Source organism: Oncorhynchus mykiss, chromosome 6 (genome assembly GCF_057628025.1).
Source record: "Oncorhynchus mykiss isolate SJ-2025 chromosome 6, ASM5762802v1, whole genome shotgun sequence".
NCBI classification, from domain to species: domain Eukaryota; kingdom Metazoa; phylum Chordata; class Actinopteri; order Salmoniformes; family Salmonidae; genus Oncorhynchus; species Oncorhynchus mykiss.
Window position 1 is genome coordinate 61,830,973 of NC_143027.1, and position 22,571 is coordinate 61,853,543.

The window sequence follows — 22,571 nt, forward strand, 5'->3', positions numbered from 1 at the left end:
TGACCTCCACCATTGATCCTATCCCTCTGCTCAGAATGTGTCAGCGTTAATTAAAGCTTGTCCAGGCTGTGACACTGTGACATCCAACACAAAAACGTCAGACCATTACCTGAACACCACAGGAGATGGTGGCACCTTAATTGGGGAGGACGGTCTCATGGCAATGGCTGGAGTGGAATCAGTTGAACGGTATTAAACACGTGGTTTGGTTTCTATGTGTTTTTTTGGCCATTCCATCAACACCATTCCAGACATTACTATGAGCTATCCTCCCCTCAGCAGCCTCCACTGCTGAACACATCTCAGGAGGTGAGGGAAAAAGGCATAGGTTATCTCTCACTTTAAAGGAAAACTCCACCCAAAAACTATATTTTGTTATTGTTTCATTATCCCATTTTTGATATTGTCCCAAAATGTTTTGCATGTCAGCAATCAGGTTTTCAAGACATATAACTTTATGTATTTCAAAACTTTCAAAATACAGAAATACATTTTTCATCATTTGATGTTTTGGGTTGAATTTTCCTTTAAGGTGGCAATCAGCAGTCGACTTCACCGGTAGAGCAAAATTCAGTTGGTGGTAGGCTACAGTAACCGAAAAACGTTTGGAACCACTGGCCTAGTCTTAGACTCCACCACTCAAACATGCAACTCTTCAACAAATTTGTAACGCTCACAGAGAGCACGCATATTATTGTTTATGCTACCAGTGACATTACATCTACACAAAAAAACGACTTATTGGAACATTGAAACGATTTACTCTATAATCTAAAAGTTCCATTTAATTTCCAACCTGTGTTTGATGATTGCCATCTCCGGTATTGGCGCGCTTTTTATAGTGTGCGCGCAACATTAGATTACTTCATCATAGGCTATCACGTCAGTGACGCCGGTAATTATTCCGTTATGAAGGAATGTTGTTACATTGCAAGTAAATCTTTTCTGCATAAGACAGTGACCGCAGTAATTATTATTCATGTCGGATGTGTAAATGTTTGTTTGTCAGATGTTAGGTGTGTATCCAATTGGTGACAGATTTTCATGCGAATATTCTAAAATCCGCATAAAAACAATATGCACATTTTCCCACCAGAGATGTGTTTCCATCAAATTGACTTTTTTAATTATTATTCATAATACAAAAATCAACTTACATCATCAAATTGACTTGTTGCGGACACAAGGCTGTGAGGGATGACATAGCACACATAAAAATAACTTTTGCGGTTAAATTCCCATGTACCAAAAAAAAAAGAAGAGAATGTGCCCATTCTGGTCTTGGCATGTGCGTTCTGGCCAACAACTCGCAGATACATTGTAGTGGGTATGCCACCTATATTATGAGATTATTATTGATATAAAAGCGATATTATTTTTATTTGTCAAAACCAAGCATTGATCATCATGTCACCAGAATAAGACCTTCGATAGGAATTGGAAAGGAACATCAAGCTTATCAGGTGCACTTTCACCACCCTGTGAAGTTCCTCATAATTGATTTCATCTATAGCGTAATAAACCAATAGCGAGCAACTGCAGCCCACAACTCGGGGCGTTTCTGCATGTGGGCATGACTGCATCTGCAGGAACGCCTTCTCTTGAGCATTGGTTCCTTCATGAACACCCCCTTGAGCACGACATCTTCATACTTGTGTGACACTTTTGAATGTCAGTCAAAAAGGAAATAAAATTATTATCTTAGTTGTTTTAACAGAACTGTGGGAAAACAGTGGCTGACAGGGAGGTGCCTTATACTAAAAAGTGCCGCAGTGGTCTAAGACACTGCATCTCCGGGCAAGAGGTGTCACCACAGTATCTGTTTCAAATCCAGGCTGCATCACATCTGGCTGTGATTAGGTGGTGCACAATTGGCCAAGTGTTGCTCAGGTAGGCTGTCAATGTGTGACCATTGACCATTGTTTGCTTTGTATGTTTCTATGTTTTGTTTGGTCAGGGTGTGATCTGAGTGGGCATTCTATGTTGTGTGTCTAGTTTGTCTATTTCTATGTTTGGCCTGATATGGTTCTCAATCAGAGGCAGGTGTTAGTCATTGTCTCTGATTGGGAACCATATTTAGGTAGCCTGTTTTGTGTTGGGTTTTGTGGGTGGTTGTTTCCTGTGTTAGTTTTTGTGCCACACGGGACTGGTTTCACTTTGTTGCTTTGGTTATGTGTTCAGTTTTCTAATTAAAAAAACCATGGACAACTACCGCGCTGCATTTTGGTCCTCCTCTCCTTCCCAGGAAGAATCCCGTGACACAATGTAAATAAGAATTTGTCCTGAATTTACTTGCCTAAATAAATATACTGCTGTGCCACTTGGGAGCCCCAGTTTCACCCATCTCTAATAAACTGTGGGAGGACAACATATCATTGCGTGACTCCTAGTTTACTTAGATATGATTGTTATCATATCAGTACTTGCGCATAAAGGTGTTTCCACTGCCATTTCTTGCATAATTAATTTTACAGACACAAAAAGATCCCACCTTGTCTAGCATATTTTGTTCTCTCTACATCTGGAAAGTTTATCGGCCTGTCATGACATTTTTTTATTGGGCATGTACTTCACTTGCATGAAAAGTTGGATGTATAGTAAACCTGTTTTTTTAGACTTCTTTATTGTGCCCATTTTGACCGTCTTTGAAAAACCTAACTCTTTCTGTGTTTATGGTTTAGCCCGTTTTGGGAGTGTCTGCTTTTAACCAGGGCAAGGTGACCGAACCACTGCTTTTAACCAGGGCAAGGTGACCAGAAACATGACCGAATACAAGCAGTGTAGCTATTCCCTCCCCAAGGCAATCAAACAAGCTAAGCATCAGTATGGAGACAAAGTAGAGTCGTAATTCAACGGCTCAGACACAAGAGGTATGTGGCAGGGTCTACAGTCAATCACGGATTACAAAAAGAAAACCAGCCCTGTCGCGGACCAGGACGTCTTGCTCCCAGACAGACTAAACAACTTTTTTGCTCGCTTTGAGGACAATACAGTGCCACTGACACGGCCCGCTACCAAAACCTGTGGACTCTCCTTCACTGCAGCCGACGTGAGTAAAACATTTAAACGTGTTAACCCTCGCAAGGCTGCAGGCCCAGACAGCATCCCCAGCCGCGTCCTCAGAGCATGCGCAGACCAGCTGGCTGGTGTGTTTACGGACATATTCAATGAATCCTTTTCCCAGTCTGGTGTTCCCACATGCTTCAAGAGGGCCACCATTGTTCCTGTTTCCAGGAAAGCTAAGGTAACTGAGCTAAACGACTCACTTCCGTCATCATGAAGTGCTTTGAGAGACTAGTCAAGGACCATATCACCTCCACCCTACGTGACACCCTAGACCCACTCCAATTTGCTTACCACCCCAATAGGTCCACAGACGACGCAATCGCAACCACACTGCACACTGCCCTAACCCATCTAGACAATACCTACGTGAGAATGCTGTTCATCGACTACAGCTCAGCATTTAACACCATACTACCCTCCAAACTCATCATCAAGCTCGAGACCCTGGGTCTCAACCCCGCCCTGTGCAACTGGGTACTGGACTCCCTGACGGGCCGCCCCCCAGGTGGTGAGGGTAGGTAACAACATCTCCACCCTGCTGTCCTCAACACTGGGGCCCCACAAGGGTGCGTTCTCAGCCCTCTCCTGTACTCCCTGTTCACCCACGACTGTGTGGCCATGCACGCCTCCAACTCAATCATCAAGTTTGCAGATGACACTACAGAGAGGGTAGTAAGTTTTATGTTCCTCGGCATACACATCCCGGACAAACTGAATTGGTCCACCCACACAGACAGCGTGGTGAAGAAGGTGCAGCAGAAATTCGGCACCCACAAACTTTTACAGATGCACAATCGAGAGCATCCTGTCGGGCTCTAGCACCGCCTGCTATGGCAACTGCTCCGCCCACAACCATAAGGCTCTCTAGAGGGTAGTGAGGTCTGCACAACGTATCACCGGGGGCAAACTACCTGCCCTCCAGGATACCTACACCACCCAATGTCACAGGAAGGCCATGAAGATCATCAAGGACAACAACCACCCGAGCCACTGCCTGCTCACCCCGCTATCATCCAGAAGGCGAGGCCAGTACAGGTGCATCAAAGCAGGGACCGAGACACTGAAAAACAGCTTCTATCTCAAGGCCAAAAGACTGTTAAACAGCCACCACTAACATTGAGTGGCTGCTGCCAACATACTGACTCAACTCCAGCCACTTTAATAATGGAAAAATTGATGTAAAAATGTATCACTAGCCACTTTAAACAATGCCACTTAATATAATGTTTACATACCCTACATTACTCACCTCATATGTATATACTGTACCCTATACCATCTACTGCATCTTGCCATCTTTATGTAATGCATGTATTACTAGCCACTTTAAACAATGCCACCTTTATGTTTACATACCCTACATTACTCATCTCATATGTATATACTGTACTCTATACCATCTACTGCATCTTGCCTATGCCGTTCTGTACCATCACTCATTCATATATTTGTATGTACATATTCTTCATCCCTTTACACTTGTGTGTATAAGGTAGTTGTTGTGGAATTGTTAGGTTAGATTACTCGTTGATTATTACTGCATTGTCCGAACTAGAAGCCCAAGTGTTTCGCTACAATCGCATTAACATCTGCTAACCATATGTATGTGGCAAATACAATTTGATTTGATTTGTCTTTTCAGGCTATACACCATCCTCTAGTCATTGTTTACATTTGACTCATTTAGCAGTTGCTCTTATCCAGAGTGACTTAAATGAGCAAACGGGGTTAAGTGCCTTGCTCAAGGGCACTTCGACAGATAGTTCACCTAGTTGGCTTGGGGATTCGAATCAGCGAATCAACTCTAACTGAAACTGGCTGTATTTGCACCATATTTGTATTCTCTGGCTTCTCTGTGTTCTCGAACCCTCCTAACTGGACTGGCAGATCCCGTTATATGATAACACAACGGATATGTTTTCCTCTATCAGACTACCTCTGCCCAGTTGTGAAAAAGTACCCAATTGTCATACTTGAGTAACAGTAAAGATACCGCAATAGAAGACTAGTAAAAGTGAAAGTCACCCAGTAAAATACTACTTTAAAAAAGTCTAAAAGTATTAGGTTTTAAATATACTTATATAAGTATGTAAAGTCAATTGAATTCCTAAAATATACTTAAGTATCAAAAGTAAAAGTTTAAATCATTTCACATTCATTATGAATTGAACCATTTTCCTGTCCTGCTAAGCATTCAAAATGTAACCAGTACTTTTGGGTGTCAGGGAAAATGTTTGGAGTAAAAGGTACATTATTTTCTTTAGGAAGGTAGTGTTTTAGAACACCTACTCATTCAAGGGTTTTTCTTTATTTTTTACAATTTCCTACATTGCATAATAATAGTGAAGACATCAAAACTATGAAATAACACATCTTTAATCATGTAGAAACCAAAAAAAGTGTTAAACAAATCAAAATGTGTTTTGTACTTGAGATTTTTCAAATAGCCTCCATTTGCCTTGATGACAGCTTTGCACACACTTGGCACAAACTTTCCCAAAAATCACAGATTCAGTTTTTTTAAATCCTGCTTGAAAGATTTCCAGGAATCTTCCAACTGGGATTTCTGGAAAACCTGGGAAGTTTTCTAGAATTTTGCAACCCTGCTTGCAAGTCATATTATGCTGGCTTGCAAAGTGATGTGTAATTCCTATTGGAATCCAGCCACAGTTATATCCAACAGTTGGCATTTTTATTCACCCACAACCTGCATTCATAATAACTGCCAGGGTCAGAAACAGTGTGAGGAGCCCTAAGCTATCTAATCTGGAACAACCATTTCAGTAACCAGTGCAAAAAAAATCTAACTAAATTATTGGACGAATCAATATACATTCAAAAACAGAGATATTGAAAACAATTCTAAAGAATCTACCTGCAGTAGAGCATGGGAAAAAAAGTTAATTTGTTATCATATCATTAAAAAAATATATATATGTGACTTCTCATTTACTTTTGAGTCAATGCCACATTTTCATTGACTGAGTTCTGCTTACTATAAATATTTGAGTTAAAAATGTCTTTGGGTTTACAGTGCATTAATTTACAAATCCAAATGCTATCAAGTTTATGGGTATGGATACATTGTCCTTATGATGTACACATAATTACTATTTCCTTCAGCAGACACACATAATGGGAAGAACATATCATAATATACATCATCAGCAAACCTTTCTGGCAATGCATTGTATCACCAGTAGGGGTGGCCAACACACCTATCATGGAATATTTGTAATACCACACATCAACTTGGTGGACTGTTTTTTAAATATTATTTTTTACATTTAACATTTATTTAATTAGGCAAGTCAGTTAAGAACAAATTCTTATTTACAATGACGGCCTTCCCCGGCCAAACCCTAATCCGGACGACACTGGGCCAATTGTACGCCGCCCTATGGATCTCACGGCCGGTTGTGATACAGCCTGGAATCGAACCAGGATCTTTAGTGACGCCTCTACCACCGAGATGTAATGCCTTAGACCGCTGTACCACTCAAAAATGTAACACATTCCTAATATTTTTGGTCTTACCCATTCACCCTCTGAATGGCACATACACAATCCCATGTCTCAATTGTCTCAAGGCTTAAAAATCCTTCTTTAACATGTCTCCTCCCCTTCATCTACACCCATTGAAGTGGATTTAATAAGTGACATCAATAAAGGATCATAGATTTCACCTGGGTTCACTTGGTCAGTCTATGTCATGGAAAGAGCAGGTGCTCTTAATGTTTTGTAATACTAAGTGTAGGTCTAGTGTCTTTTCTGAAGTTATTATTTAAGCTAAAAATTAAAAATGTCCATTATATTCCATGAAAATTCTTAAATTCTTGAATTGGAATTTCCCTAATGGATTCAATTGAAGTGGTATTGACCCCAATCTCCTCTTTTTCAGTATCCTCCTATGTAGTAATACATTAATAAACAGTGAATAAAGTGGATACCAGTCAAAATGTGTGGATGTCAGAAGACAGTTCACAACATAATAGCCTTTGTCTGCTTGAGAAAACGGAAGAAATACAATTAATACAAATACTGTAAACTTAACATTAAAACAGAAAAATTTGGTGCTCTTACATCCTGGGACATTCATATTGTATTTGCCCAGTAATCTGCAGTATGGTATCCATCCAACTACCCTTATGTCATTTGTAAACAATCGCCAGTGTTGGCACATGACTGTCGCTACCCGCTTGTCATCTAAATTAAATATCATGGCATTATAATACTGTATGTTGGATAACTGAGCGCTGCAAACGAGCTACTACGTTCGCAGCCATGGCGGGACATAGAAGATGCTCCTTGCTGCAGAGTGTTTGATTTGACGGCTTTTGAAGGCATTTGGTTTACATGCTCGATGGTTACACTGTGAATTTTAGAAAAAAATAGTATTATCGAGTATCTAACAGAAGTTTAATGAGTGATATACATGCTATTTTGGCCAGGTGGGCAACGTCTCCGGTCTACGGCACGCGTGTTTGAGTTGGAATTTGGACCAGGGAAGGTGTTCTAAGGGTTTTCACACCAGATATTATGTGGCACCGTAAGATATCGTAACCCTTTTAATCACGATTTTTTCTTCGAATTAAACAAGTCATATTTCTGCTGGCATTGGGTAGGTAGGCTATCCGAAATCGAACGACAAGAAAACACCTGCATCACATGGGGATATTTTTATACCGGTCGGTGGGTACGTACTGTATCACTCTTTCCTCTTGTCCGATAAACTGTTGAATTTTGGTTTATAGACCTGTGATCTGCGTAGAGTATTCCAGGTTGAGCAGTTGCTTTTTTAGTTATGCTGTGTTGTGAGTACACCTTTAAAGATGTTTCACCATTGAGATCATGGCATCCATGCGCCATGCTTGGGCTTTCATAGAATGTTTCCAAAAAAAATTTATTGAAGTCATTCATATTTTCTCATTATTACGTTATTAGTTTGGTTCTTGTCCAAGGAAGGCCATGAATTGATGGCTGACCCAAAATAGGCCAAATTGGGCTGTCACATAGGGCTAGCCCAAGATTGATGAACATAGTGTATACAGGCACCAAGTGCTATGCACCTACCCCTGAGGAGTATGTAGAATCTAGCTAGAGAGCATTGCATTTATCTTCCAAACATCCCCAGAATATATATGGTACAGTACATGGAAACAGAGCTCTGCATGGAACTATACTTGTCCAATTTAAAGGGACTATTTGCATTTGATATGTCCATGTTACTGTACAGTAGGACAGCCAGTTTAGAGGCCCATCTGGTTTCATATAAAATCTAAGTATCCATCCTAGTGCTCTATTTGTAGATGTAGAGGAAGATGCCAACCCACTGACTATGTTACATAATGTTCATGAGAAGTTATTACAATTCCATTGATTGTGCTCATTTCCATATTCCTTTTTTGGGTTATTTTTCAACATATTGATCTGGGTATCCAGAAACTGTCTGATACCGGGTTGGTTACACAACTAATCAACTTGTTTTCTGCCTTTGATAAATACAAAAAAGACGGAGCTGACAGTGCAAAAGGAATGAATAAAGAACTATAGATTTTTCTACTGGGGATATTAAAGTCTTATCTTGATCTTCACATTTTAGCTTGTCAATAATACTGTCACATCACCATAAAGGTTGGGCTTTGATGTTGTGAGATAACTGGCATGACTATCTGAATATCTGATCTGTAGTCAGCTCTGATGTAGTTTTGCCTCAGACAGTAATGGTCATGGCAGCTTGTTGACCAAAGCCAATATGCATTACTGGCTTTGTCCCACATTCTCCTTTGGACCTGAAATACCAAGCCAAGCCATGGCTTGTCCAAGCTCTGCATTAGCCTCACCGGGCCTCGGCAGAAATGCCAAAGAGGCATGATGTGATGTCAGAGTCAGCCAAGAGGGAATAACAACTCAGTCACCATAAAACAAAGTTGACAGGACTACAAAATGAGATTAATGCTTCCTCTCTCTCTGTTTCATTTTTGCCCTGTACCTCGACAGCACTAGCACTGCACACTCCCCTTGTCTGTGGCACCTCAAACGCCATTGAAGTTGTCAGGAACTACTCCAAAGCCTGTGAGTTTTCTCTGTGTTTTACATGATGTTCCAATGCTCAGTACAGTATTCAACCATGGCTTCCTATACAAGGAATGCACAGGTTATATCATACATGAGTGTTGGGATATGAATGTATGGTGTGTCTAATGTATAATACAGGACTCATGGTCCGTGAATGGAGTGTACTAGAATCTAAGAGATTTTAGCTGTCGCCTGGAAGATGCAGTGTTATGTAAGAGCACTATGCACCTTTGGTTAGCGTGACATTATACACTCTGCTTTAAACAGGACATGAATGGCAGGGCTTTGTGATGGCAGGCAGTACAGTCATCCTTCATACAGTGTGCACAGAGTAAACGTCTTCATATATGACTCACCTCATTTAAATAATAAACACACACATGCACAATACACAAAAGTAATAACACACGTATAATACAGTGCTTGATTCATTTACATATTGATTTATTCTAAACAAGAAAATGACAACGTACATTTCAAGATAACCAATCTGAAGCAGATTTCAGTGTTAATAATTTCCACCAAGTTACAAATCCAATCTCCAAACGCCTTAACGGGATACTTTGGGATTTTGTCAATGAGGCCATTTTTCTACTTCACCAGAGTCAGATGAACTCATAGATACCATTTTTAATGCCTCTGTCTCTAGTATGAGGAAAGTTAGAGGTCGTTTTGTGAGCCAATGCTAATTAGCATTAGCGCAATGACTGGAAGTCTATGGGTATCTGCTAGATACCCATAGACTTCCAATCATTGCACTACACACTAGTTAGCAATTGCGCTAGCTCTAGTTAGTAACTTCCTTCAAACTGCACGCAGAGACATAAAAATGGTATCCACGAGTTCATCGGACTCTGGGGAAGTAGATAGATTCATTGCCAAAATCCTGAAGTATCCCTTTAATATTGCATGTAGAGGGGTCCTGGTATTGATCGGATACCTCAGACCCTGTGGTCATGTACCGGAAAAACTAATGAACACAGGGCAGTGTGGGTGGCCCCTTGGCTGCACACTACACACAAATACACACGCACACACATGCATGTGCCTCAGGCTCTATAAACAACAGGGAGCCTGTCACTCACATCACCCCCCCCCCCCTTTCTCTCTCTCTCTCTTTCTCTCTCTCTCTCTCTCTCTCTCTCTCTCTCTCTCTCTCTCTCTCTCTCTCTGTCTCCCTCCCCCCCTCACAATCTCCCTCCCTTCTGCCTGCCCTTGCAGATGAGGACATCGCCCTTCTGTGCAGAAGAGAGGAGCTCAAGTTCGGCACCTGCCTCATTAACCGGCTGAAATGTTACTATAAGAAGGACTGTGGAAGGGAGTACATGTTGATGAAACTAATCTGCTCAGGTAAGGGACATATCCTTACATGTTTACTGCAAATGTTTTATGGGAATTGTCTTAATGGTACTTGTCACGGTGTATACCAGACTGATTATCCACATAATATTATATGTGTAATGACTAAGAACATGTAACTCTGCCTCTTTAGAGAGACAATAATAACCATGGCAACATATGTCTGGGATGTGATTGAGAACATCTGTTTCTGTCTTTAGTTGATTAAATAGTGTAGTTGTAAGCTGCCTCTGGCACTCCTCTTCAGATCAATTTCCCTGACAGAAATGCAGACCCCAAGGCCAATGTCCAGAGAACTGAACCACTTAAATAACGACCTCGGGTGTCTCAAATCTATAGTGACTTCCTGAGGTGGTAGCCGTTAGTGTTAGCAGTGTTAATTGTCATGATTTTATTATATCACTGTACGTACAGCATTATGGGAATACACATGCTGTCAAAATTACACAAAATGCCAGTTCCTTAAAATAAAAAAACTGATAAATAAATTGAAATTACCAACACAGGTTGTCATCCATCCTCAAAATGTGATGTTCCAGTCCTAATACAGTGACACAAACATGGTTTGTACATCAGTGGTGACCACGTGTTGCCTTTTTGCCTTTTGTATAACACCATCTCTGAAATATGATCTATTGGCTGCTAGGTAGCCTCGCTCCTTTATAAGTACCTTTCCAGTGAACAGCTTGTCCCCTCGGCCACGGTGTGTTTACACCCGCCACTAATGCAGCCTGACCTTTCACTAAACTGTTTGCAGAGAGAGAAAATTGTGCCCACAAACGGCTGCAGTCAGTCAGTGGAACCTCGATACGTCATGTGGTCCCTGGCACTCTTCAGAAGAGCTCTAATGAGCCACCGAGGGCTCCTCAACCAGCCACAACATCTATCTCCTGACTGACTATTGGGAGAGGGCTGGGATCAGGGAGGAAATTGTTCCCGTTAAAGCTGGCCCTTGTGTGATTTTATGGCATCCGTATTCTACATACATAACCACTGAAATCTGAATTAAGTAATATCAAGATGAGAGGAAATGTTTAAACGCTCTTCAAAGTATTTAGCATGTTTAGACTGCACACAGACTGTTGTGTTGGAATCAATAAACTAAGCTGTAATGGGAGTTTTCCCAGTGATGAAGGGTGGCTAAACCTATACAGCCTTGCTGGCTACTCTGACAATCATAGCGCCTCTCAAAGTAATACTCACCAATCCCTGCTCTCCTTCTAATCTATAATTCACAGCTCATCCCCCTCACACCTGAAATGTCACCAGCCCCCTAGGCTGTGGAATGACTTTCGGCGGACAGACTCCCCGCTCTCGGGCAAGCTGTAAAAAATGAATAGAGAAAATAGATAGATAAAGAGAATGGAAAGGCAGGATCTTTTTTTAGGTTCCTCTATGGACATGCCACTATGCCCAGCGCAGTCCTCTATGTTGACACTGTAGCTGAGGACTTTCTTTGATATTTTGTTGGGGATCACCCATCATCAACATGTGGCTGGCCAAGTGTGTTGCTACTATTTCAGTACCTCAGTGTTGGGTGTAGAACTTCACTTCCCACAAACAGATCACTGAGAATGTCTTCGAGAAATGAATTTGCCATCTTAAAAATGTCTTTGTAATCTGAATGTCATGACAGCAGATACTATCTAAGCGATCTTTATTTCTTAATGCCTTTCCTTTTGAGGACCTATAATATAATACACGTGTTAATAATACAATTTGATTAAATGAATACACTTCAATACATTCAATGGATGAATCCTCTCATCTTGATCAAATATATGTGTATTAATTGTACAATGTATTATTTCAGATATTACCTGCTTCATACTGTATGCCCAAGCATACTATTTGCATTGTTTGCAGTGAATAGATAACCTCCAGCATCCTGAATCTCCTGTTAACCTTCCATTAGTCACAGTGCAGATATCTGCTTCAGCTCTCAAATGAAAGCACTGGCTCTGTGCTCCCATGTCAAATTAAATAGTGGAGTGGTTTTCATGGATACAGCACTAACCTCTTCACTTTGTTCTGTGTATTCTTTGTCATAGTCATTCACTTCCAAGAAGTATCTTCACCCCATACTAGTGTGGCAGCGACACTGTATTAAGTTGGTCTTTTATTTCAGCGTTCTGATTGAGAAAAGGGGCTTCAGTGAAGGATAGCTCGCTGAAGGATAAAGGCTACAGATGGGACATCGGGGCTCTATCCTTGAGAAGGACACTTAGCCCAAATTGTTTTTCTAAATATCCAGCTGTAGAAGTGGATAATATGTAAATCTATCCATCTCCCGGTGGATCAGGGCATCTGCTGAGTAGGTAAATAAATAATGTAAAGAGTAGCAAGTGGCTGACTAATGCTGCCACTTTGCCATCATGCCCCTTTCCTGATTTGACCTTCTCCTCACCGCTGCCAAGGCAGACCTAGGGACTGTGACGGTGGCTCTGGATCCCCCTGGAGTGATCCAGCTCACCCTGCTCATGCCCTGCTGGCTGTCTGTCAGAGTAGGGACATACAGGAACAGACAGGCTCTACGCTGTGGCTGCACTCCCCAGACCACATCCATCACCACTGTAATGTACGGTTCCTCAACATCTACAAAAAAACGCCGCTCCTCTCTACCAGGAAAACACCAGATCTTGTAATCTGTGTTATCTGGTCTGTGTGTACTGTCATTTGTTTGTGTTGTGAATACCTGTTTGCAACTTGTACAGTTTCAGAGATGTGCAAGCTGGGATGATGATTCTATGCTGAGGGGAGGTTTCAACACAATCAGTTTGAGTTTGTTTGGAAATACAATGCATGTAAATGTCAACGTACAACACCCAAACGTCAATGTGCAATCACACCAATCATATCCTACACTGTAATTACAATGTGCTTGCCCACAGGATGTAATGCTATGTAAACATACATTTGAGCAACACCTATTATGAAGCCTTTTCACAGACAAAAGTTGAGGCACGTCGTCTTTCCAAACCTTATTTCGGCGCCTTCATGTTTCATAGGGAGATCTATGGCCACTTTAGTTGTTCTCTCCTTAAACACTTTCAATTATCTGTACGTCAGAATGTATTCAATGATGTACACTGAGTGTACAAAATATTAAGAACACCTGCTCTTTCCATGACAGACTGACCAGGTGAATCCAGGTGAAAGATATGATCCCTTATTGATGTCACCTGTTAAATCCACTTCGATCAGTGTAGATGAAGGAGAGGAGACAGGTTAATAAGGATTTTTAAGTATTGAGACAAGGATTGTGTATGTGTGTCATTCAGAGGGTGAATTGGCAAAACAAAAAAGTATGTGCCTTTGAACAGGGTATGGTAGTAGGTGTCAAGACCTGCAACGCTGCTGGGTTTTTCACGCTCAACAGTTTCACATGTGTATCAAGAATGGGGGGTTCCTAATATTTGATATACTTTATTTCCTTTTTATCTTTTGATCAAAGAGCCAATCCTTTTGCACCCTTTGCATCTTAATAAGTATGATTTTTTTATCCTAGCAAATCAAGTCCTCAGAAAAAAGCACTTGTGTCAGTAAAAAACAGGACCGGATTTGAAACGGTCTGTTCCAGTTCAGTGCACATGATCTACGAGTACAATGGTACCCATGATCCTTTGCTTATCCATCAGAAAGAACCCCATATTTTAGGAATTATGAAAATGTCAGAAATTGGCACATTTGCACATTTCTGTTGCATTTTCACTTGGTCCAGGTATGACCATCTATATGCATATTAGGAGATGTGGTGAGATTTTAGAATATTGAGGGTGGGGATAAAATACCAAGATGGTTCTGCTTCAGTTCCCTTGTCACAGTAGAAAAAACAACTATTAAAGGCTTTGCAGGTGGCCAGATAGTGGTGGCAGATGTCAGGTGAATTCTCCCTGTGCCTTTTGGAAGAAAGCTATTTTCTTTGCAATTAGTGGCCAAGATTTCTTAATAGCATCTAATAATTGCAATGGCAAACTGCTGTGGGGTGGAGTGAGTGAGACAGGAGGAGGATGGAGACAATTTGTCCTTTATGAGTGCCTCTATTCACATTAATTGCTTTAGACATATTCCTTTAATCTATCACTTTTTCTATGCCTCACCATTTACAGCAAACATGATGAGAACGAATGTGTCTGTGAATACGATGGCTGGAAAATGGCTCCAGAACACTGTCGGCAGAAGAAACATTATTGTGTTCTGGTCTAACACCCCAAGCATCTGTTCCTCCACACATTGCAAAAGCAATGGGATTTCTCAAAGCGGGAAATGTGCTTACACATGCCATACCCAATTCACAGCTGTGGATACAATACGCAAAGGTCAGTAGTGCCCTATGGCAAGCCTGCTTCTCCCTATACCCAGCTGTACCCTAGGGCCCAGGTTATAATTTACCCTTGTATTGTGTCACCCATGTATGTTTTAAATTCCCCAGGGTTTCAGATGAAGGCCTGTAGTGTACAGTAGGTTAGGTATGGACATCCGTCTTCCCGTCAGTTGAAAAGTCAGGGCAGATACAGTAGGAGGGATCAGGGGTTATTACATCAACTAGAAGCTGGGGTTATTGGAGCCGCTTTAACCAGATTAAGAGGCTGCAGTGTAGCTTCATCCCGTGGGCTCAGTGTGCCAGCCATGACAGTGAGTGGAATCAAAACAGCCAAATCCCACTGAAATGGGCCCTCCTGACCCACTAAACTCAGAGGTCTGGATAATGCAGGGCCAGGCCTCATTTATTTATTTATATTTAACCTTTGTTTAACTAGGCAAGTCAGTTAAGAACATATTCTTATTTACAATGACGGCCTGGGAACAGTGGGTTAGCTGCCTTGTTCAGGGGCAGAACGTCAGATTTTTACCTTGTCAGATCAGGGATTCAATCTAGCAGCCTTTCGGTTACTGGCCCAATGCTCTAACCACTAGGCTACCTAGGCCGCCCCATACCCTGGCTGTCTGTTTGTTTGGGAGGGCCAGCAGACATGGCCCATACATGCAGGTGTATCCCTAGTACTCCTCTAATCTGGGTTAACTGACTTGGGGAGAGCTCTCTTTAAATGGCCGCCCCTCTTCCCAAAGTGTATAATTATCTTAGAGGGATAAAGTGCAGTGAAGTCATGGGCTGTTTACTGTCATTGACAGTGTTTTAGGACCGTGGTTGTCAAATTTTGGAAAAAGCTGACTATACACACATACTTTAATAACAGTGAGTTTAAAATATACTGTAGTCCTGATCAAGAAGCGATGTTGTATCTAATCGGCTAATGCAATGTTGAATGTCGTATGACCTTGAGCACTACCGCTGGAGGTCATTCACTCTGAAAACCTTTCAAAGAGGCTTTGTGTGTCTGGAGTAATCAACTGTTCTTCAGAGCTCACTTGAATCACATGGATAATCATGATAACCAAAACCTGTCCCCCGCCCCGCCCCGCCCCTTTCTGTCTCTAGCATGGCATCACAGTAAACCTGGTCCCCTGAGGAACTCTGTAGATGTGTAGCTTGCTGGCCGCCACGGGCAATCCAAACTGGTTTGATCCAGAATGAGTGCAGCTCAATTATTCACTCACTCCCTTTCGGGGTTCGGTTGTCTAATTCGTCTTTCCATGGATCCCCCTTAGAAGGATCTTCGTATGAAGTTTCCCACCGGCTGGAGCCTCTGGCAGAGCTGGATAAGGACAGGATGCCTGTGCTCTCAGACACCTCTAAGTCTCAGCCAATTATGGCGTAGCGGATGTCAGTTTTGACAGACTTATGCACTTTTCACCATTTCATATCTTTCTGACAGTTTCCACAACAGCTTGGAGTGAAGCAGCTTCCTTTGCCTAAATCCACAGAGGCTGAATAATCCACAATATGAATGGAAATAAAGTCAGAGGCTAACCAAACTCAAGAGGACAGTGCATTTTCTTCTTCAATATCCCCTTGTTCTTGTAAAGCCAGGCACGCTGGAGGGAGGCACAGCCAGTCAATGATTTAATCTCGTAATCTTCTATTGAATTAATAGAATCAAAAGGCATCAACTTTCATTCTGCAAGTTCTTCCCTGGTCGCTGTGTTTTGGTGAGCCAATACCTGCCACTGTTAGATAACCCACTTGTAATGATAACAATTTGTTCTGAATTGAAGTCTTCCATTTTTTGACATGACCTAGCTCTTCCTCTACTTTGAGTTAGAATCATTTCCTGTAGCTGTTGTGTCATGCTGCTGCTCCTGTGATGTTACTGTTGCAAGAGGGACAGACAGTTCCAGCCAGGTTTGGCCCTAGATTTGTACAGGAAATGACTCATTCATACCTAACCCCATTAAGCCACTTTAGACTGATGGTGTCTGGACTTCTGGGATAGGAGCACTGTCACACCTCCACCTCAATGGGAGACAAACGAATCACATTTCATTTTCTTGTTTTCACCATGGCAGCCTCAAGGGAATGGTCAGACGCTTTATTTTCCACACCGTTAATGTCTGAATTGTCGAATCAATGGCAGATCTACAGGGCTCCACTGTTTCAATGGCTCGGTGCTCAACATGTATCTGTGATGGCTCTATGTATTATTGTCTGTTAAAGGGGATTTTCCCCTTTTCAAACACTATGCTTCTGAAAAGTGTCCAGTCCAGCAGAAATGGGGTAGGGATTTTGAGTAATTTCAAACTGCTGCTAGGCAGATGAGCAAAAATATCTATTTTAGGATTCATCATGTATCTAATGTGAAATATGCAAAGACCTAATTCCTCTGACTCTAATTCTGTTGCGTTGATGTTGACTGATCGGGATTGGGTTAATGGATCTAGAATAGTGAACTATGGTGATGCCGCGACATCACACACATACGCACGCATGCACGCACGCACACCGTACACAACAACCACGGACCTCCTGGTAAAGGAGTAGGGTTGGATGTGGCAGAACACTGGTATAATAGTGATCATCTGTGCCAACCCTTCTGTGGTGTATTAATAGGTGAGCTAGAATGCACAGAGACTTAAGCCTCTACGATCCAGTTTGACCCAGATATTCATTCCCCCTCCATGGCTCTGTGACCCACATCCAGTCATATCCAACTTCCCTTCATGTATAATATTGTGTATGGTGTTACACTGTGAAGGAGGCTGTCTTATGAAGGGCATTGTGCCCAGAAACAGTATTAGGTCCCATCTCTGAGACAGATACAGTATTAGGTCCCATCTCTGAGACAGATACAGTATTAGGTCCCATCTCTGAGACAGATACAGTATTAGGTCCCATCTCTGAGACAGATACAGTATTAGGTCCCATCTCTGAGACAGATACAGTATTAGGTCCCATCTCTGAGACATATACAGTATTAGGTCCCATCTCTGAGACAGATACAGTTCATTTGTTGTTCCCATGCAGATGTTACTGTTTTGTATCAGCTGTAATCTCAATGAACGGTTTCAATAGAATAAACTGAATAGTTCATGTGTCTTTGCAAAATAGGGGCCACTGCTATCTATCTCTTTCATGCATGTCAGTTGGGATCACAGGAGGCTGCTGAGGGGAGGACGACTCATAATAGTGGCTGGAATGGAGTGAATGGAATGGTATCCAACACATGGAAACCACGTGTCTGATATGTTCAATACCATTCCATTGATTCCGTTCCAGCCATTACTCTGAGCCCATCCTATCCAATTAAGGTTCCACCGGCCTCCTGTGGTTGGGATATCGTATGATTGAAGGTGTGACAGGGCCGGAGTGGAAGAGACTGATGTCTATTGGGTTTTTGCTGTTCTGTGGATTGCTTGCTCTCCTTTTTACACCAGCCTCTGGGTTTTAGAATCAGATCTCTGATGCTTTGTCTTACAGACAGAAAAACAGCCAAGACCATGCTGTAGGCAGGAAATGGGTCACACCATGTATTGTGTAAAACATAGAGCACACTGTGGTTTGCTGTCTTTGTCACATTGAATACAGGGGATGACGATAACAGAGCTGGGTACACGTGTGTTTGTTCCTATTTCTTCATAGGTCTGTTTTTGTGTACTGTTAATTTGTCTCTGGGTCGTATTTGATTGAGTTTGTGTGTGAGCGAGAGAAAATTAGAGAGAGAGAGAGAGAGATGAAGAAGAGAGGGGGAGAAAGAGAGAGAGATGGGGAAGGGAGAGAGATGAGAAAGAGAGATGAAAGAGAGAGCGAGATGGGGGAGGGAGAGAGATGAGAAAGAGAGTGTAAAGGAGGGGGATAGGGAGTGTGTGTTAGTATTTGTCCCCCTGGAGCTGTTGCTCTGTGCAGTCACAGTGTGCTCTGGCCTGGTCAGCAGCTGTCGTGTCATCCAAACTCAAGCCTGATTCTGATGGCTGCGCTGCAGGATGACCTTGAGCCGCTGAATCAGTCTCATGCTAAATTGATTTGGGAGGGTTGCTGTGGAGATGGCTGCATGGCTGACAGACTGCCCAGTAACAGCAGTCCCATCCCAAGTCACAGTCAGGGAGCAACAGTGACATCTCAGCCCTGGAGGCTCCTTTTAACACTGAATGTGAAAGGAGGGAACATCACTGTGACTATCAGATCCATTATAACCCATCCATCAACCAGCCAGCCAGCCAACTGAGTCTGTCTACCACAGGGTGTGCAAAATACTTCCTACCACCCACTAGTAACATGCAGCCAACGGGTGAAATTACAAGATATTATCACACACAGAAGCTGTTATATGGACCTGGCATGGCTTGGCTAGTATGTGTGGTATGCTCTGTATAAACAGGTGTAGTAAAGATGTAGTATCTTAATTTGATCACTCTGTTGTGGCTGAGTATTTTCCTGCACCTCAGGAAATTCAAATGAGCCTTGTGATAAATACATTCACAGAACACCAGCAGTTCTCTTTCTTTCTCACTCGCTCAAACGCACCAGACAGAATAAATACCCTACTACTGTAGGTCCTGCTACTGCGACATTCAAATGTACAACAATGTATCTGAAATTCAGCCATATACAGTACATCAACAACCATAGTTTTATATATCCTGAACAAAAAGATGCAACATACAACAATTTCAATGATTTTCCTGAGCTCATATAAAGAAATCAGTCAATTGAAATAAATGAATTAGGCCGTAATCTATGGATTTCACATGACTGTGAATACAGATGCATATCTGTTGGTCACAGATACCTTTAAAAAAAGTTAGGGTCTTGGATCAGAAAACCAGCCAGTACTGTATCTGGTGTAACCAGAATGTTTTCCCACTCCTCTTCAATGGCTCTGCGAAGTTGCTGGATATTGGCAGGATCTGGAACACGCAGTTGCACACGTCGATCCAGAGCATCCCAAACTTGCTCAATGGGTGACATGTCTGGTGAGTATGCAGGCCGTGGAAGAACTGGGACATTTTCAGCTTGCAGGAATTGTGTACAGATCCTTCTGACATGGGGCCGTTCATTATCATGCTGAAACATGAGGTGATGGCAGCAGATGAATGCCACGACAATGGGCCTCAGGATCTTGTCACGGCATCTCTGTGCATTCAAATTGCCATCGATAAAATGAAATTGTGTTCGTTGTCTGTAGCTTAGGCCTGCCTGTACCATAACCCCACCGCCACCATAGGGCACTCTGTTCACAACGTTGACATCAGCAAACCGCTCGCCCACACGACGCGGTTGCGAGGCCAGTTGGACGTACTGTCAAATTCTCTAAAAAGACGTTGGAGGCGGCTTATAGTAGAGAAATGAACATTAAATTATCTGGCAACAGCTCTGGGGGACATTCCTGCAGTCAGCATGCCAATTGCACACACCCTCAAAACTTCAGACATTCAAAACTTCAGACATTTTAGAGTGGCCTTTTATTGTCCCCAGCACAAATGCACCTGTGTAATGATAATGCTGTTTAATCAGGTTCTTGATATGCCACACCTGTCAGGTGGATGGATTATCTTGGCGAAGGAGTAATGCTCACTAACAGGGACGTAAACAAATTTGTGCACAGAATTTGAGAGAAATAAGCTTTTTGTGTGAATGGAACAATTCTGGTATGTTTTATTTCAGCTCATGAAACATGGAACAAACACTTTACATGTTGCGTTCATATTTTTGTTCAGTGTAACTTAATAATAACACAAGATAGATATTGGTCTACGACATAGAAGTGCATCCAAAATGCAGCTGTAGGCTGCACCTAAACTATAGCCTAAAGTAGCCTATGAAAATAGAATGTTAGAACGTTGAACTTTTTTGAGAATAATCAAATCCTCCTGCAGGATTATTTTACTCCTGCGGCGAAACTGGTCAAATTAAGATCCAACATCTCTGTGAATATGAGAGTTACAGGGAGTATGCGACTTTCTTTATTATTGTTTTTAGAGCAATATGTTTGGAACATTGAATCACAATAAGCTTTTGTGAACTGAACAGTGAGTGTGCTTTCCACTGTAGATACAGTATCTGGTAAGAAGCATTTAAAAAATAAAAAAAAATCTAGTCAGTTAAGAACAAATTCTTTTTTTTACAATGACGGCCTACCAAAAGGCAAAAGGCCTCCTGCGGGGACAAAATAAAATATAAAATATGATTATAGGACAAGACACACATCATGACAAGATAGACACCACAACACTACATACAGTAAAGAGAGACCTAATACAACAACATAGCATGGCAGCAACACATGACAACACAGCATGGTGGAAACACAACATGGCAACAACATGGCAGCACCACAACATGGTAGCAGCACAAAACATGGTACAAACATTATTGGACACAGACAACAGCACAAGGGCAAGAAGGTAGAGACAACAATACATCATACAAAGCAGCCACAACCATCAGTAAGAGTGTCCATGATTGAGTCTTTGAATGAAGAGATGGAGATAAAACTGTCCAGTTTGAGTGTTTGTTGCAGCTCATTCTAGTCACTATCTGCAGCGAACTGAAAAGAGGAGCGACCCAGGGATGTGTGTGCTTTGGGGACCTTAAAGAAAGTGACTGGCAGAACGGGTGTTGTATGTGGAGGATGAGGCCTGCAGTAGATATCTCAGATAGGGGGGAGTGAGGTCTAAGAGGGTTTTATAAATAAGCATCAACCAGTGGGTCTTGCGACGGGTATACAGAGATGACCAGTTTACAGAGGAGTATAGAGTGCAGTGATGTGTCCTATAAGGAGCATTAGTTGCAAATCTGTTGGCCGAATGGTAAAGAACATCTAGCCGATCTATAAATTACGTCTCCAAAATCTAGCATGGGTAGGATGGTCATCTGAATCAGGGTTAGCTTGGCAGCTGGGGTAAAAGAGGAGCGATTACAATAGAGGAAAACAGATTTGAACCTTAGCCTGCAGCTTTGATATTTGCTGAGAGAAGGACAGTGTACCATCAAGCCATACTCCCAAGTACTTGTATGAGCTCTAAACCCTCAGGTAGTAATCACACCTGTGGGGGAGAGGGGCATTCTTCTTACCAAACCACATGACCTTTGTTTTGGAGGTGTTCAGAACAAGGTTTAGGGCAGAGAAAGCTTGCTGGACTCTAAGAAAGCTTTGTTGTAGAGCGTATAACACAAAATCCGGGGAGGGGCAAGACTATCATCTGCATATACATTTTATGAGAAAAATTCCTACTGCCTGAGCTTTGATGTTTTGATGTAAATTGAGAAAAGGCTCCTGAATTCCTGCTTTCATGTGTCAAAGCCTGCAGTGCCCTGCTCATAAATTACCCATGAGCCCCTGTGTGAGTATCATACCTACCTCCTGGCTGCCTGGTCTGGCAGTAGGTGACCGGTAGAGGAGCGAGAGGCTTCGTGTCAGGCCTGGAATCCAGACATCCTTCCTCACTCCACTGGTGATTTGACATGACTGCTTAATGACTACCTCAACCAAGGGCCCAGAATCAGACCTGACATTTGCTCAATACAACCGGAAGCCGCTCTACTTAGCGCTTGCCGACTGAACTGATCTGCTGCTGCTAACTCACAAACAGACCAGAAAGACAGAGACAGTACTACACGTACAGCCCTTCCTTTGTCATCAACAGAACCACATCCTGAAGAAAAACACTTTGTGGGGAGAAGCAGCCAACATTTGTTCCCTTAATTTTATATGTTTACCTTTATTTAACTA

The 22,571-nt window shown here is 42.1% G+C and overlaps 1 protein-coding gene across 1 annotated transcript in view; it reads left to right on the top strand.

The window, feature by feature from the left end:
• The first annotated feature begins 7,215 nt into the window (after window positions 1-7,215).
• LOC110526278 (protein BEAN1) overlaps window positions 7,216-22,571 on the top strand; it is a 43,996-nt gene continuing 28,640 nt past the window's right edge. The window contains exons 1-3 of the mRNA XM_021607098.3: window positions 7,216-7,762; window positions 9,067-9,141; window positions 10,366-10,494. Coding sequence (XP_021462773.3) covers window positions 7,735-7,762; window positions 9,067-9,141; window positions 10,366-10,494 — 232 coding nt within the window. The 5' untranslated portion in view covers window positions 7,216-7,734. The remainder of the gene's footprint in view (window positions 7,763-9,066; window positions 9,142-10,365; window positions 10,495-22,571) is intronic.